General features: G+C 41.0%; 1 protein-coding gene across 2 annotated transcripts in view; it reads right to left on the reverse strand.

Annotated features, from left to right (window-relative positions):
* Positions 1-18,875, reverse strand: part of dennd2da (DENN/MADD domain containing 2Da) — a 37,771-nt gene that overhangs the window by 404 nt on the left and 18,492 nt on the right. For both annotated transcript variants that reach the window (XM_061792550.1, XM_061792559.1), the window contains 10 exons: positions 12,629-12,804; positions 9,685-9,797; positions 9,510-9,579; positions 9,361-9,438; positions 7,332-7,472; positions 2,565-2,713; positions 724-895; positions 540-590; positions 362-443; positions 37-282 (listed from right to left, as the gene is read on the reverse strand). In XM_061792550.1, coding sequence (XP_061648534.1) covers positions 37-282; positions 362-443; positions 540-590; positions 724-895; positions 2,565-2,713; positions 7,332-7,472; positions 9,361-9,438; positions 9,510-9,579; positions 9,685-9,797; positions 12,629-12,804 — 1,278 coding nt within the window. The remainder of the gene's footprint in view (positions 1-36; positions 283-361; positions 444-539; positions 591-723; positions 896-2,564; positions 2,714-7,331; positions 7,473-9,360; positions 9,439-9,509; positions 9,580-9,684; positions 9,798-12,628; positions 12,805-18,875) is intronic.

An 18,875-nucleotide genomic window follows, 5' to 3' on the forward strand; every position in this document is an offset into this window, starting at 1 on the left:
TTAATGGGAGAGTCCAAGCCTTGTGAAGAGCCTCACCCTGCTGTGGTCCAGTCTGCTGTTGCTCCACCTCCTGGATGAACAGATCAAACATCTGAGTCTGGATAAACTTCTTGACAAAGTGTCGTGTTGTTTTTGACTCGATGGCCTTGTAGAAGCTTCTTTTCTCAAACGTCCTCTGCTCTCCAGCCTGACTGCATTTCACATAGGACATATAATGACCAACTGTTTTCACAAAGAACAGTAGGAAGGCCTCCGACACCAAATGGTTCAGATCTTCTGTCGCTGAAAGAGACGACACAAATGTTGTGATGAATGAATGACGAATGATATTGAACACTTGTAAACACTGCAGTTGACCTACATGATGCTTTCTTTCTCTGACTGAGTGCCTCTCGGATTTCACTTTGCAGTTTTGGGGGAAGAATAGAGCCTTCATCACCGATCTGCAACAGGGTATTTTCTGACCTTTTAATATTTTTTATTTGAACCATGAGCACAATCCTTGCATGCAATAGACAAAAATTTTTTTTGTCTCTTACAGAAACAATGAAGGTTTCCTTTTTGTTCTCTGATAAATCCACTATCAGTAGCTGTGAGAAATAGTAGAAAGGCACAGAGAAAAAGGTAAATGTAGCATCACTTCACTGCCATTTAACAGCACCCCAACAACAACACCGTTGCTTTTGTTTCAGTAGAACAAAACTTAAAATATGTGTAACTCACATCGCTTTGGTCGGTAACCTGGTCAAGCAGGCGTTTCTGTACTCCCAACAGGTATGGGGTGGGTGCCATCACAACATCAATTAGGATCTCTGGAACTATGGAGATAAAGGTGTGCTGCCAGGTAAAAGGATAAAGAAGGGCTGCTACTGCATGAATGACCTGCGATAAAGTGCTGAAGAGAGATAAGATGAGAAAACAGATCATTATCAACCCAAAAAATGTTGAGAGAACAGATGTCATACCCATTTATAAACTATATATCCTGAAATTAGAAAATGCAACAATGTCTTGAAAAAAATACATTTAATTAAAAAAAAAAAAAAAAAAAAAAAAAGAGGCACGTTGGAAGACTGGTTAGCACATCTGCCTCACAGTTCTGAGGACCGGGGTTCAAATTCTCTAAGGACTCTTAAATTGCCCTTAGGTGTGAATGTGTGCGCGAATGGTTGTTTGTTTCTATGTGCCCTGCGATTGGCTGGCGACCAGTTCAGGGTGTACCCCGCCTCTCGCCCGAAGATTGCTGGCGACCCTAGTGAGGATAAGCGGAACGGAAGATGAATGAATGAATGAAAAAAAGAAAAAGGTTAATTAGAGCAAATACTGTTTTAAATTCTATAAAAAAATCTTCAACGCAGGTTTCAACTCTTAAAACATTTACCTAGCAATTATCAATTACATTACACAGTGAATAATGGTAGTAAGCTTTTGCTTATTAACAGTTTAGACAGCATATTTTATTGGTGCACTTCATGAATGTTGGGGGTTGTTCCCTTGTTTCCCCATTGGGAGTTTTCAGACAAATATCAAGCAAAACTAGTTTTTCTGGGGGTTTTTTCTGGTTACTCCAGCGCAGCAAAGCAAACAAACCATTGTGATAAAGTATATATCTGGAAGTTCTGTTAAAATACAAAACTTAGCTTAAAGGAAAGAGTAATTTGATGAATTACATGCTGTATTAGTATTTGAATCACATTTTCAACCGACAGTGCTTCACAAATTTATTAGCTCACCACCATATTATTATTGCCTTAGACCAGGGGTGTCAAACTCTAATTTACAGTGGGCCAAAATAAAAAATTGGGACAACGTCGCGGGCCAAACTCAATATTTAATGAAAAATCACTGCAATGCGCATGTTTCCCTTCTCTGCAGAAATGTAACGTTAAAGTTTATCATATCACAACGCACTTAAATTTAAACACTGAATCTGGAATAAACAAACTTTAATATTATAAACACACGAGAAATCAAATTTGCGATAAAAGACATCAGTGGTATTTGTTTGTTGTTTTGAATTTAAATAGATAACATGAATTGTTCTCTCTCTCTATCTTCTTTTTATCTATCTCCAACTGCCTTTCTCTTTTTATGTAAATATTTAAGTAGTATACAAAATGAATGGTTGGTGGATAGAGAAATGTGCAATACTCCAAATTTTAAGTTTCCTTCTGACCCCATACAACCAATCTCTAATACTAGTCAAATAGAGATTTGTATCGTTCTTTATAATGATATCTTCCTATAAAATATTATTGCCCTTGCATTTTATTAATTTGCGTTACTTACCAGTCAACTGATGGATAAACTTTGGAAATTAAAAGTCAAGAAAAGTGGCAAGCAGACACTTCAGTACACAGCGACTGTACAATTTGTCAATCACACAAAGGGTTTGGTAAGATAAAGACAGCTTGTAAAATATATTATTCAAAGCCAGTTGAACACTGATAATTCTCAGTATCAAGTACAAATCAATTAGGAAGTTTTGCAAGAATTAGTTTGTGTACAAGACCGTATATCATCTAGGCATGTGCAGTTCAGTACGAGGCGATTGCATACATTACCCCAACTCATCAGCGATGAAGATGATCCGTCTCTCAAGGACAGCAGCCGCAAACACTAGTAACACCTCCTCATTTGTGAGGCAGCTGAACAGCACTTCAAAGTTGACATGTTCCAGCCAGGAGTCCAGCGGCCGCGTCAGTCGGATAATCTGGGGAGACAGTTACTGTTACATAAGTGGAGAAAAACTAAACTCCAAATTGACCTCTACAGAGAAAGTCTTTGTAATTTTAACCAAGAGTTAGTCAGGGCTGGACAGCAACACCTTTCTGAAATCATCAGTAAGAACTTCAACAATACTAGCACTCGGTTTGCTGTAGTTGACAAGCTCATAACCCCCCCCCCCCCCTCGAATCAGATAGCTCCGGAACTCATAACAGCAGATAAGTGCAATGAATTTCAGTATTTTTGTGAAAAAATACAATCCATCAGCTTAAATGTCAGCACAATGATAAAATGATACTACATCTGAAGCCAACCAGGGAAATACGCTGTTACCATGTCAGAATTTGATACAGTTGACCAAATAACTGTAGAGAAAACGGTTAAGCAACTGAAACCATCAATGAGCTGTCTTGACTGAATACCATTTGACTTTTTCAAATCTATTGCGAAGTCTGTGCTCGCTGATTTGCAGCAAATAATAAATTACTTACTTGAGTTTCTTATGCAAAATGTGTAAAATAGTTCATTTAAATTTTAAGTCATTCATTGTAATTTTAAAATGTTATTACTCGAGTTACGCGAGTTTTCTAAAGCTCTTAAAGTAGCTGCCTTTAAGCCTCTTCTACAAAAATTTAACGCTGGATGCTTCCATGTTAGCAAGCAATAGACCCATCTCAAATCTCCCTTTCATAACCAAGATTGTTGAGAAAGTTATTTCTAATCAAGTCAGCAATTTCTTTAACTTAAATTGACTTTTTGACAAATTTCAATCAGGTTTCCGAACTCATCACAGTACAGAATCTGCTCTTTTCAAAGTGCCAAATGATATAAGGTTGAATACTGACTCAGGAAAGGTGTCAGTTCTGGTCTTGTTGTACCTCAGTAATGCTTTTGATATGGTAGATCATAATATACTGCTGAGTAGGTTGGAAACGTGGGTAGGACTAAATGGAACAGTCCTTAAATGCTTCAGGTCCTACCTGGAGGAAAGGAGTTATTTTTTTGTAACCATTGGAAGTGTTCAATCTCATCGAATTTCAATGACCTATGGGGTCACTAAAGGGTCAGTTCTTGGACCCCTTCTGTTCAGCCTGTATATGCTATCCTTCGGTCAAATTCTTCAGAACTTTAATTTTGAGTATCATAGCTATGCAGATGACACACAGTTATATCTAGCAGTGTCTCCAGATGACTACAGTTCAATTGAGGTGTTGTATCACTGTCTAAAACAGATAAATAACTGGATGAGCCAAAATCCTCTTTAATTAAACCACAACAAAACTAAGATAATTGTTTTTGGCAATAAAGAGGGTTGCTGTTACTAAATACCTGGAGTCACTCTTTTTAAAAGCCAAAGACCAAGACCGAAACCTTGGTGTGTTGATAGATTCTGAACTGACTTTCAACAGTCATATCAAATCAATCACTAAAACTGCCTTCTACCGTCTGAAGAACATATCCAGAGTGAAGGCTTGCATGTGCCAAGCAGACTAGGAGAAGCTCATCCATGCTTTTATCTCAAGTAGACTTGACTATTGTAATGGTCTTCTGACTGGACTCCCCAAAAAGAGTATTAAACAGCTGCAGCTCATTTAGAATGCTGCAGCTCGGGTTCTGACCAGAACAAAGGGGTCAGAGCATATTATCCCAATTCTAAAGTCGCTACACTGGCTCCCAGTCAGCTTTAGAACAGATTTTAAAGTTCTGCTACTGGTCTATAAATCACTAAATGGTTTAAGTCCTGAATACATGAAAGAAATGCTAATTGAATATAAACCCAATAGGGCTCTGAGATCTACACTCAGGTCAAATAGTGGAACATAGACTCCAGCGCAAACATAGTGAAGCAGCATTTAGCTATTATGCTGCACATAAAGGGAATAAGTTGCCAACAGAAGTGAACTCAGCCCCAAGTGTGAATGTTTTTAAGTCCAGGTTAAAAACTTTTTTTCCTCATGCTTTTTAGAGCATTTCCACTTTTAAATTATATTTCTTGCACTGTACGCTGTTTTCATTTTACTTTTATTTTTCTCTTTGTTTTAAATCTTTATAAGCTGCTTTTTCTTTGTTTTTAAATGCTTTTAATTATGCAAATCACATTAAGTTACCTTGTGTCTGAAATGCACTATATAAATAAATTTGCTTTGCTTCGGTTTAATATGGCACCTAGCTGACAGCGGGTCATCACCCAATTGGCATTTCACTGACTTTCAGTCATCATAGGGCCACTGTGTGCTTTCTTGTGACCGTGTTTATTCTTATGACAGCTACAGGTTATTTCTCCATTATCATGTTTGAGCAACAACACAAACAAGATGCATACAAATGTTTTTGAAGGTCTTCAACCCATAGGGGCTGACTTTCTAAATAATAGCGCAGACATTGGCAAGCATCGCTGAATAACAGCAGTGAATGTGAACTGTTGAAACATGGTATGCGGCCTCATGCTCTGAGGGGTAAGTTGGGAAATGTAAGGCAGGTTGAGACATAACTCCAAACAAACACAAGCACCTTGAAGAATGAGTACTCTCAAGTCATTACAACAGCTTGGCCTTTCGTTTGATGTGATGTATGCATGTATGACGACAAAATGGGTGAAAAAAAAAAAAATAACAAAACAAAAATAATGGGCAAAAGTAACTGTGTGACAGTTTTTTGTGAACTTAACTGAAATTACCTCAGTGCAGCTATACAAATTATATAAAAACTACACACCTCTGCTCAAATAGCAGTTTTTCTTTGGCAATTTAAAAAATATGAACAAGATAAATAAATTCAACAATTTTTCCACTATGAATGTGACTTATAGCCCGTTCAACAAAATCTTTTAGAAAGGATAAGTAAATGTAAACAACAACCAAGATAATGTGGTAGAGATAAGTGTGCACACCCTCTTATAAACTAATAAGAACAAATGATCAAATATACAACTCACCATTACACTGAATGTAGTTGTTGTAATTAGTAGGAGCCCTGCGTTTGTTTCTCTTCAATGCTTTTCTCTTCGCTAGTCCACACTTTGGGTAATCAGTTTTTCGTTTTTCATTTCGTCTATTCCCATTTTTGGAGACCTTCAAACGCGTTTGCTTATTTATTTATTTATTTTTACAAATTTTGCTGAGTTTGTGGGCTTACTTTTATCCCATATTAAGTGAGTGTTTTGACAGATGCAAGCGCGGATGCACCTCATTTTCAAAATAAAAACGTTTTACACACTGATGATCAATCAAATAATTTTGGGTCCGACTGACTGACTGACTCCTGTCACGATGTCGCGCTCCACCTAGTCCCGCACCAAGACCAACATGCCCTGTCCGGTTCAGTTATCATCCTTTGGAGCCCACCACCTCATTGGTGGCTCACCCGCACTCAACCACCAGGGCAAACCCCTGACCAAGGCGGCAACAGAGCTTTCTCCAGCTCTGTCTATCACTCAACTCAAAAAGAGAAAAACAGTTTAAGTGTTTCTGTGCGGCCCAGTGGTTGGCGACCCCTGTCTCACAGGACGTGATATGGTTTGGAGAGAGCTTCTACAGCATCAGCGGGATCTCAATGTTGAAATGTATCAATCAGGAGAAGGGTACAAATGAATTTCCAAGGCATTAAATATACCATGGAAGACAGCGAAGACAATTAACAAGTGGATAAAATATGGCACAACAGTGACATCAAGAACTGAACATCCCTCCAAAATTGATGAAAAGAAAACTGGTTTAGGGGCGGCACGGTTGTCGACTGGTTAGAGCGTCTGCCTCACAGTTCTGAGGACCGGGGTTCAATCCCCAGCCCCACCTGTGTGGAGTTTGTATGTTCTCCCCGTGCCTGCATAGGTTTTCTCCGGGCACTCCGGTTTCCTCCCGCATCCCAAAAACATGCGTGGTAGGTTGATTGACGACTCTAAATTGCCCGTAGGTGTGAATGTGAGTGCGAATGGTTGTTTGTTTGTATGCGAATGGTTGTTTGTTTGTATGTGCCTTGCAATTGGCTGGCAACCAGCTCAGGGTGTACCCCGCCTCCTGCCCGATGATAGCTGGGATAGGCTCCAGCACGCCCGCGACCCTAGTGAGGAGAAGCGGCTCAGAAAATGGATGGATGGATGGATGGAAAACTGGTTAGGGAGAGGGCCAAGCAGATGGCAGCAACATTGAAGGAACTGTAGGAATTTGTAGCATCCTACTAGAAACAGTTGAACTTTATTTGGGCTTAATCGGAGGCAGTTTAAAAAGTGGCAGGTGTGTGCTGACTCATATTTAAGATGAGTTTCAATGTGATTGGTTCATTCAGAACACAGCCACATCCCCCAGTTATACAGGAAGAGGATGTGCACACTTCTGCAACCACCTTATCTCAGTTGGTTATTTTTACTTTTCATATATTGAGTTAAAGGTTATTGGGCACATTAAGGGAGGAAAAAGTTTGGAAATGATTTATCGTGATCTCATTTTTTTATATCACAAAAACCTGGAATTTGAACATGAGTGAATATAAAATATATGCTGTATGATAAATGCATTTTGACAAGACAAATGTAATATTCACACTTCATACAATCAATTTCAAAGACTTTTGATAACTGCTAAGTGGAGGAATGCTATTCCTCTGACCTCAGTGCCCGACTCAGGAATGAAGCTTTTAATCTCCACAGTGTTTCCTGGAGCTGGGAATGGAGCCTCCCGCAATTTCTGCATGAATGGGTAAATCATAGCCATGGAAATCTGCCGCCTCTTCTCAACTTCATCAAAAATCTGCTCACACAGAAAAACAGAAGTCATAAGACAATGTACCAATAGATAGAAGAAAAGCTGGACAGATATTTTAACATGAGTTCTGTGCTCTAACTTTGACTCAAGGCACCCTATCCCAGTTTAGTCACCAGTTCAAGTATTAACTAGCGGTGGGAGTAAGTCACATATGTGTAAGTCACAAGGCGAGTGGAGTCATTACTTGGTTTCAGCAAGTCGCAAGTCAAGTCATACAATCTTGCTATTGGGAGTGGTAATAAAACATTTTTTCACAATTTTGTTCCCCATAAATCATAACACTAAAAAAAAGTATTCACACCTTATACAAGTTAAATGAACAACAACTGAGATCGTAATTGCTTGAATTTATTGCACTGAATTGTTTTAAAGTTGTATTTCAAACTCAATTTAACAGAACTTTATTTCCGAACAAACTATGCTGTGTACTTTTTGGTGGGAGCCTTGTAACGCCAATGGTTCTTAAGAGAACACAATTAAGCAAAAGCTAACCCCTTATTTTTTGTTGATCAAATATAATTAGATGTGTACCTAATGGGCTAAAGGAGAACGAAAGAGATTCACAATTAAAGGAATAATACATGACATAAAAATGTTGCCATCCTTCAATAAAAAATTTGCAGGAATGTCAAAATGTGCATTCCTCCTGTGTCCTCTACTTTAATGAAATCACTCAGTCGGGTTTGTTAATTTATTTTGAAGTACTGACTGGACAATTGTCATTAGATTAAAGCTTATGTTTCATATGCTATGGTCTCAATTTTAAAAACATTGTGCAGACAAGCTTTATCATAGAGCCGACACCACATATGACATTTTGATGATGACACTTCAATAAACGCGCTCAGTTGTATGAAAATTATATTTACAGGTAGCTACTCACAATTTGTACTGTACTTATTAATAGTGGAATACACTTTTGTCGTTGTGATCTGAATGCAAAGTGATCCCATACAGCAGACCTATAACGCAACGCCACTTCACTTCTGCATTCAGTGGTTGGCATTATATTTTAGGGGTTACTTTCTTCTCTAGAGTGCATGAGAGAGAGAGAGAGAGAGAGAGAGAGAGAGAGAGAGAGAGAGAGAGAAGAATGCCTATGAACCGAAATGTAAGGTTTCAACACTTATCATAACGCGTCCCAACCCTAATTACGTTACTTAGCTATAATAAAACGTCCACAATCACAGGATTTTTATTTGTAATCATCCTAAAACAATCTATGAAACTTAATGTTTTACCAGTTAGTTAAACTGTTAAATTAGTTTACCTGTCTGCGAGTTTTGTAGTGACGGACGAAGTTCGACGTCGTTGTTGTCGTGTCTTTAATGTGCGAGTTGCAAAACATGCAGTTTGCCATCCTCTTTTTGCTGACTTTATCGAATATAATCATTGAATCCAAATTACATTATCTTTGGAGCTCCTTTTTAAAAAAAATCTTTGGAGCTCCTTCCTTCATTGTTGTCCTTCATGCAGGTGGCTACGTCACACTGGCAAGCAACAACGCAGACTGTGTTGCCAGATTGGTGCGAATTACCCCCCCCCCCCCCAAAAAAAACATTTCCTACCTTTCAAAAAAAAAAAAAAAAAAAGGCAAACTGTCTCAATTTAAATGCAGATGTCCAACTCTAAACTATGTCATTTAATTCAAGTCATTTAGTTCAAGTGAGTCTTTCTGATTTCTCTCTCTTTCTTTCTTATTTCGCAAGCAAGTCATAAAAGTGCCAATTAAAGTTGACTCGAGTCAAGTCATTTAGCTAGCATTATAAGATACTTGTGTGCCACTTGCAACAGAAAATTGAGGTATATTTGGCATGGAAGTATTGTTCCCACTTAAAAAGATTGTCTTTTGACAAACATTGGTTTTAATCACCTTGGAAAACAGGCCAAAACAAGCCAAGCTGCTGATGATACAGTACGCCTCAGGCGGACGAGCCCCCTTCCCACCAGGCTGCAGGTTGGAGAGTGAAGTGGTTAGGATACATTAGGACTTTTTCCAGTTCACACACTTGATTTGCTAACCAGTAGACGCCTGCAGTATCCATTTCTTCGGCTGCCGTCAATCTCCGTTAACACAAACGAAAAGGTCTCACTGCAAACACATGGGGAATATGATGACTGAGAGACGAGGCACACCAACAAGCCATGAATAAATTTCACCAAATGATCATCAGAACTGATGTGTTTTCAGTTGTACCTGTGATATTCTGTCAAAGGGGCCCATTTGATACCCTCTGGGAAGCAGAAGAGCGTGATTGCTTTTAGTGTCCGCTCCTCTTCTTCCTTTTGATATTTGGCCATCCCATCCCTCTGAATGTACACATCATGCACGAGCACATTAGCACACAAGCAGCCACGCACGCACAAACAATTTAGTTCATGTGTCCGTCTATCAGTTGGAACTCAGTTGGAAGCCCTACCATATCCACACTGTAAAAACTCAAAATCTTACCAAGAATATTTTTTCCTTTTTCTAGTCAAAACAAATCTGATAACAAATAAAGATAAAATAAGCCATCACTTAAAACTTTGTTTTTAGACAATTTTCAGTAAGTCTAAGTTACTCCATTTGCATTTTTTTCCCCCCTTTGTGTTTATTTTCTTTCCGATATGCATTTTATTTGTAACAGAACATTAGTATTGACCGGTCTAAGGCATTGTTATGATAAAGCCCCATGAATTCTCCTTGGTAACGTTGGTGGCCATGTGGCAACCATATGTTGTGATCAGGAATTATCTATTTTATTGTCCTGCAGTACACAGTCAGATAGCTAAAACTACAGCTTCTAAGTCTTATAATTAAGCATATTGGTTGTTTGTTGTCTCTGTGTTAGACAACAATGATGTTAAGGTTATATTATGATAAGGTGGAATGACCAAAGGCCAGACAGACACAAAAAGTGTGTTACATAACTTTATTGCTAATGTAACGGTTTCCTCAATATTTACTTAAGATTGTTTTTCTCCCATATAAATATACAGTAATTACTTGGAACCGGTTGACATAAATCAACACTGATTTGTTTTGAAGAACAGTAAGAGTACTGGTATTATTACATCAACCTTGCAATGGCGGACGCAGGTGCAGCCTTAATCAAAGTATATGAGATTATGACGTGCCATCGTCAAATATATCCGTCTATGGATTAATTCATCTTTACCAAATCTATTTTCAAACTTGGTTAACTATTAAATAAGATTAATTAAAACTCAGCACTATTTTGCGAACAAACAAATACCATTGCTGATAGATTGAATTGGATAGTGTATGTATGGACAATAGTTTAAATTTCAATTTTGTGAATGTCCCCTCCTGGAGCCGTCACCTTATCATGGTTCGAGGGGTTTGTGTGTCCAAATGATCCTAGGAGCTAAGTTGTATGGGGCTTCACGCCCCTGGTAGGGTCACCCATAGCAAACAGGTCCGAGGTGATGGACCAGATAAAGAACGCTCAAAGACCCCTTATGATGACTAAAAATATTGGACCGAATTTTCCCCTCGCCCGGAGACGGGTCACCGGGGCCACCCTCTGGAGCCAGGCCTGGAGGTGGGACTCGAAGGCGAGCGCCCGGTGGCCGGGCTTGCACCCATGTGGCCCGGCCGGGGACAGGCCGAAAGGGTAACGTGGGTCCCCCTTCCAATGGGCACACCACCTGTGAGAGGGGCCGTACGGGTCAGGTGCAGTGTAGGCTGTGTGGTGGCAAAAGGCAGGGACCTTGGTGATCTGATCGGCTACAGAAGATGCTCTAGGGATGTGGAATGTCACGTCTCTGGCAGGGAAGGAACCCGAGCTGGTGTGTGAGGTCGAGAAGATCCGACGAGATATAGTCAGGCTCGCCCCCACACATGGCTTGGGCTCTGGTACCAGTCCACTTGAGAGGGGTTGGACTCTCTTCCACTCTGGAGTTGCCCACGGTGAGAGGCGTCGAGCAGGTGTGGGTATACTTGTTGCCCCCCGGCTCGACGCCTGTACATTGGGGTTCACCCCGGTGGACGAGAGGGTAGCCTCCCTCCCCCTTCGGGTGGGGGGATGTGTCCTGACTGTTGTTTGTGCCTATGCACCAAACAGCAGTTCAGAGTACCCACCGTTTTTCGAGTCCTTGGAGGGGGTGCTGGAGAGCACTCCCGCTGGGTACTCCATACCTGCCAAAGCTACTGCCCCCGCGACCCGACCTCGGCTAAGCGGAAGAAAATGGATGGATGGATGGATTTTGTGAATGCACTTCTATAGATGTCTTCTCTTGCACGCTATTTATATTATATATTTCCTATATCCACTATTTCTACTGAAATGATGGAAATTTCCCCATTGTGGGACTAATACAGTTTATCTTATATTACAAATATTTATTATTAATAATAATATACTTTTAACCTGACCCCGTTCCCAGATGACGTCTCCAGTGACGTATTAATTTATTTTCAGTTCATGATTGTGAGGCCGTGAATTATTTTACATTTATATCTTCAGACGCGTATTAATTGGCTTGTTATTTTGTTTTGCAAACTTGGTTACTCTCTTTTATATCGCGGTTCCAGCCAGACTTGTGTGACTGACAAGTGTAATGTACCACCCAATCAATTAATTTGGTGTTTTGCGACTTCATGACACGATAGCTGGGCAATTGGCAGCAAGCTTTTCCATCTTTTCGTACCCACTCCTCGCTTTCCCTTTGTGATAACGCAAACGATACGTGTAAGAAGTATGGTAAGAAGTGTAGTTTATTCTCTACCATGTAGGCGATGATTAGTGACTTACAATGCGTTGACACTGGACGTAAAGAGAACTTTCGACTCCGCGGCTTGGTAGCTGGGGTCGTAATAAAATAGCGTGCTTTCAATCAGGTTTCCCCATGCAATATCCGGAATGATCGGTGTTCTGGCCGTAACAAGTCAGCATTCAGACATTACCGCAACAAAGTACGGACGTTCCGTAACATTTGACAACTCTGGTATACAAATTAACAGAATATCGAGAAGAGATGGGATTTCATAAGTCTCGACTTCTTCCCACTCCTTTTTGAACATGGAAAACTGTGTGTCTCATTGTCTATTAATTGTTTTTTTGTATTGTTTTCATGTTCAAAATGTACTTTCCAATTGAATGTATATATAACGGTATGATATTGTACAAACCAACCTTAGGGAACTGATAGGTGATCAAAGGTTCGTAGCTGTTGCCATCCTTGTTTTTCTTTAGGCTGACCACCACCAGGTACTCAAAAAAGTACTGACCACTGACAAAACGTCGTTGCGTAGTTGCTTTGTCTTCCCCTATCAGGCCCAATGGCTCTGGAGGATCTTGGTCTTTCAGTCCTTCACAGAAATTTTAAAATGAAATTTTTTATTTTGGGCTACACTGTTAGAACAGTCATAAGCAGAATAGCATCATGGCCAAGTAAAATGTATTTTTAAATTTGATTTGATCTGAAGATAAATCAGCCTTCTCCCATGCTTTTGGACATCTTTTACATGACATGTATCCTACATAATTTACAAAATGAGAAAGCCCATAGGATCAGATATCTTAATTTACTAACTAAACTTCAAGTGGGGCAAGTAGTGTTATGCTTGGGCGGCAGAACTCCTGGAGGCTAAAAATTTGAATTGATGTTGCTTCATTGATAGGTATTGTCAACATTGACTAAGTGAAATGCCCAAAGCAAAATACAAACCCAAATTCCAATGAAGTCGGCACATTGTATAAAATATAAATAAAAACAGAATATAATGATTTGAATGATCAACCTATATTCAATTAAAATCACTACAAAGACAAGATATTTAATGCTTCAAACTGATGAACGTAATTTTTTTGTGTGTGCAAATATTCACTCATTTTGAATATAATTGAATACAAACACATTCCCCAAAATCTGGGACAGGGGCATGTTTACCACTGTGTTACATCACCTTTCCTTTTAACAACACTCAATAAGCATTTGGAAACTGAGGACACTAATTGTTGAAGCTTTATCCGTGGAATTCTTTCCCCATTCTTGCTTGATGTACAACTTCAGTTGCTCAACACTCCAGGGTCTCCGGTGTTGTACAGTATTTTGCGCTTCATAATGCACCACACATTTTAATTGGGAGACAGATCAGGACTGCTGACAGGCCAGTCTCGTACTCGCAGTCTTTTACTACGAAGCCACACTGGTTTAACATGCAGAATGTGGCTTAGCATTGTCTTGCTAAAATAAGCATGGATGTCCCTGAAAAAGAAATTGCTTGGATGGCAGCAACTTTGCCTGTCTTTTGTTTCGTTAGAACGTGTTGCAGACATCAAATTCAAAATAAGAGAATATTTGAGAAAAAAAATAAAATAAAAACTTGCATCACTTTGAACATTAAATCTTTTTTTGTAGTGTATTTAATTGAAAATAAGTTGAAAGGGATTTGCCAATCATTTTATTCTTTTTTTATTTACATTTTCCACAATGTCCCAAATTCATTAGAATTGGAGTAGTTCTCTACGTTGTGTAAATGGGTTTTAGCTGAATAAGAAGTATTATATTGCAGCAAATATATTAAACATCACATTTTACATTTCCGAACGAGAACTGGTACTAATGTGCAAAGTGCATGTGGCATAACGTGAAAAGTTTGCGTGTACACGTTTTACTGTTTTAATGAATTTAACGATAATTTCAAGGCAAATGTCCTTCCCAAACTACAACCCCAATTCCAATGAGGTTGTCACGTTTTGTTAAACATACAACAACTTTATTGTTTTTAGCAAATAATCATGAACTTAGAATTTTATGGCTGCAACACGTTCCAAAAAAGCTGGGACAGGGTCATGTTGACCACTGTGTTACATCACCTTTTCTTTTAACAACATTCAATAAACGTTTGGGAACTGAGGACACTAATTGTTGAAGCTTTGTAGGTGGAATTCTTTCCCATTCTTGCTTGATGTACAGCTTCAGCTGTTCAACAGTCCGGGGTCTCCGTTGTCGTATTTTACGCTTCATAATGCGCCACACATTTTCAATGGGAGACAGGTCTGGACTGCAGGCAGGCCAGTCTATTACCCGCACTCTTTGACTACGAAGCCACGCTGTTGTAACACGTGCAGAATGTGGTTTGGCGTTGTCTTGCTGAAATAAGCAGGGGCGTACATTAAAAAGACGTTGCTTGGATGGCAGCATATGTTTCTCTGAAACCTGTATGTACCTTTCAGCATTAATGGTGCCTTCACAAATGTCCACTTTTCATCAGTCCATCTTAGATGAGCTTGGGCCCAGAGAAGCCGGCGGCGTTTCTGGGTGTTGTTGATAAATGGCTTTTGCTTTGCATTGTAGCGTTTCAAGTTCCACTTTCGGATGTAGCAGCAAACTGTATTTACTGACATTAGTTTTCTAAAGTGTAATGCAGCCCTATGGGGGGCACAAGTCAGTGCAAACTGTAGGCCGGTCCCAAGCCCGGATAAATGCAGAGGGTTGCGTCAGGAAGGGCATCCGGCTTAAAACCTTGCCAACCAAATATGAGCGTTCATCCAAAGAATTCCATACCGGATCGGTCGTGGCCCGGGTTAACAACGTCCGCCACCGGCGCCGTCAACCTGCAGGGTGCTGTTGGAAATTCAGCTACTGTGGGTCGAAGTCGAAGTCAAAGAAGAAGAAGAAGAAGAGGTGGAAAGCGGGTTCTTCGGCAGAAAGAGAAGAGGAAAACACAGAGCCTAGAACTGAATGTGGGGACTTTGAATGTTGGGACTATGACAGGAAAATCTCGGGAGTTGGTTGACATGATGATTAGGAGAAAGGTTGATATATTGTGTGTCCAGGAGACCAGGTGGAAAGGCAGTAAGGCGAGAAGTTTAGGGGGAGGGTTTAAATTATTTTACCATGGTGTAGATGGGAAGAGAAATGGAGTCGGGGTTATTTTAAAAGAAGAGTTGGCTAAGAATGTCTTGGAGGTGAAAAGAGTATCAGATCGAGTGATGAGGCTGAAATTTGAAATTGAGGGTGTTATGTGTAATGTGATTAGTGGCTATGCCCCACAGGTAGGATGTGACCTAGAGGTGAAAGAGAAATTCTGGAAGGAGCTAGATGATGTAGTTCTGAGCATCCCAGACAGAGAGAGAGTCGTAATTGGTGCAGATTGTAATGGACATGTTGGTGAAGGTAATAAGGGTGATGAAGAAGTGATGGGTAAGTACGGTATCCAGGAAAGGAACTTGGAGGGACAGATGGTGGTAGACTTTGCAACAAGGATGCAAATGGCTGTAGTGAACACTTTTTTCCAGAAGAGGCACGAACATAGGGTGACCTACAAGAGCGGAGGTAGAAGCACACAGGTGGATTACATCTTGTGCAGACGATGTAATCTGAAGGAGGTTACCAACTGTAAGGTAGTGGTAGGGGAGAGTGTGGCTAGACAGCATAGGATGGTGGTGTGTAAGATGACTCTGGTGGTGGGGAGGAAAATTAGGAAGACAAAGGCAGAGAAGAGAACCATGTGGTGGAAGCTGAGACAGGACAAGTGTTGTGCAGCTTTTCGGGAAGAGGTGATACAGGCTCTCGGTGGACGGGAAGAGCTTCCAGAAGACTGGACCACTGCAGCCAAGGTGATCAGAGAAGCAGGCAGGAGAGTACTTGGTGTATCTTCTGGCAGGAAAGGAGAGAAGGAGACTTGGTGGTGGAACCTCACAGTACAGGAAATCATACAAGGAAAACGGTTAGCTAAGAAGAAGTGGGACACTGAGAGGACCGAGGAGAGGCGAAAGGAATACATTGAGATGCGACACAGGGCAAAGGTAGAGGTGGCAAAGGCAAAACAAGAGGCATATGATGACATGTATAGCAGGTTGGACACTAAAGAAGGAGAAAAGGATCTATACAGGCTGGCCAGACAGAGGGATAGAGATGGGAAGGATGTGCAGCAGGTTAGGGTGATTAAGGATAGAGATGGAAATATGTTGACTGGTGCCAGCAGTGTGCTAGGTAGATGGAAAGAATACTTCGAGGAGTTGATGAATGAGGAAAATGATAGAGAAGAGGCACGTGTGGTGGACCAGGAAGTGGCAATGATTAGTAAGGGGGAAGTTAGAAAGGCATTAAAGAGAATGAAAAATGGAAAGGCAGTTGGTCCTGATGACATTCCTGTGGAGGTATGGAAGCATCTAGGAGAGGTGGCTGTGGAGTTTTTGACCAGCTTGTTCAATAGAATTCTAGTGCGTGAGAAGATGCCTGAGGAATGGAGGAAAAGTGTACTGGTGCCCATTTTTAAGAACAAGGGTGATGTGCAGAGCTGTGGCAACTATAGAGGAATAAAGTTGATGAGCCACACAATGAAGTTATGGGAAAGAGTAGTGGAGGCTAGACTCAGGACAGAAGTGAGTATTTGCGAGCAACAGTATGGTTTCATGCCTAGAAAGAGTACCACAGATGCATTATTTGCCTTGAGGATGTTGATGGAAAAGTACAGAGAAGGTCAGAAGGAGCTACATTGTGTCTTTGTAGATCTAGAGAAAGCCTATGACAGAGTACCCAGAGAGGAACTGTGGTACTGCATGCGGAAGTCTGGAGTGGCAGAGAAGTATGTTAGAATAATACAGGACATGTACGAGGGCAGCAGAACAGCGGTGAGGTGTGCTGTCGGTGTGACAGAAGAATTTAAGGTGGACGTGGGACTGCATCAGGGATCAGCCCTGAGCCCCTTCCTTTTTGCAGTGGTGATGGATAGGCTGACAGATGAGGTTAGACTGGAATCCCCGTGGACCATGATGTTTGCAGATGACATTGTGATCTGCAGTGAAAGCAGGGAGCAGCTGGAGGAACAGTTAGAAAGATGGAGGCATGCACTGGAAAGAAGAGGAATGAAGATTAGCCGAAGTAAAACAGAATATATCTGCATGAATGAGAGGGGTGGTGGGGGAAGAATGAGGCTACAGGGAGAAGAGATGGCAAGGGTAGAGGACTTTAAATACTTGGGGTCAACCGTCCAGAGCAATGGTGAGTGTGGTCAGGAAGTGAAGAAACGGGTCCAAGCAGGTTGGAACGGGTGGAGGAAGGTGTCAGGTGTGTTATGTGACAGAAGAGTCTCTGCTAGGATGAAGGGCAAAGTTTATAAAACAGTGGTGAGGCCAGCCATGATGTATGGATTAGAGACAGTGGCACTGAAGAGAAAACAGGAAGCAGAGCTGGAGGTGGCGGAAATGAAGATGTTGAGGTTCGCTCTCGGAGTGACCAGGTTGGATAAAATTAGAAATGAGCTCATCAGAGGGACAGCCAAGGTTCGATGTTTTGGAGACAAAGTTAGAGAGAGCAGACTTCAATAGTTTGGACACGTCCAGAGGAGAGAGAGTGAGTATATTGGTAGAAGGATGATGAGGATGGAGCTGCCAGCCAAGAGAGCTAGAGGAAGACCAAAGAGAAGGTTGATGGATGTCGTGAGGGAAGACATGATGGCAGTTGGTGTTCGAGAGGAGGATGCAGGAGATAGGCTCTCATGGAAAAGGATGACGCGCTGTGGCGACCCCTAACGGGACAAGCCGAAAGGAAAAGAAGAAGAAGTTTTCTAAAGTGTCCCTGAGCCCATGTGGTGATATCCTTTACACATTGATGTCGGTTTTTGATGCAGTGGCGCCTGAGGGATCGAAGGTCACGGGTATTCAATGTTGGTTTTCGGCCTTGCCGCTTATATGCAGTGATTTCTCCAGATTCTCTGAACCTTTTGATAATATTATTGTCATGGGTGTGTGTTCCGGTTTTTGTCTTCCCCGTTTCATACACTCCTGCTCGTGAGAGCATCTTCACCACCTGTGCCTCGTTCACCCTTATTACACCTTGCATTTAACCCCGTGTCTCATTCTTTCTCGTCGCCAGTTCGTTGTACCTTGTCGTCGCGTTCCAGCATTCCTTGTTTCCACGTCAAAGACTCACAGTAAGACTAGACCCTGTTCCGATTACTGACCTTGCCTTTTTGCCTCATGTTTTTGGATACTGTTGCCTTTTTTGGATTGCCTGCCTGTGTACCGACCTCTGCCCGTATATTAAACCTCTCTTTTTTGAAACTGTCCATTTGTTTTGGAGTCGTGCATTTTTGGGTCCTATCCTCTGTTCCGTTCATGACAATTATGGACCGGAGATGATGAAATCCCTAAATTCCTTGCAATTGTACATTGAGGAACATGTCCTTAAACGTTTCGACAATTTTCTCACGCACTTGTTCACAAAGAGGTGAACCTCGCCCGATATTTGCTTGTGAATGACTGAGCAATTCAGGGAAGCTCCTTTTGTACCCAATCATGACACCCACCTGTTCCCAATTAGCCTGTGGGATGTTCCAAACAGGTGTTTGATGAGCATTCCTCAACTTTCTCAGTCTTTTTTGCCACCTGTCCCAGCTTTTTTGGAACGTGTTGCAGCCATAAAATTGAA

The sequence above is a fragment of the Phyllopteryx taeniolatus genome, chromosome 1, assembly GCF_024500385.1.
Source record: "Phyllopteryx taeniolatus isolate TA_2022b chromosome 1, UOR_Ptae_1.2, whole genome shotgun sequence".
NCBI lineage: Eukaryota > Metazoa > Chordata > Actinopteri > Syngnathiformes > Syngnathidae > Phyllopteryx > Phyllopteryx taeniolatus.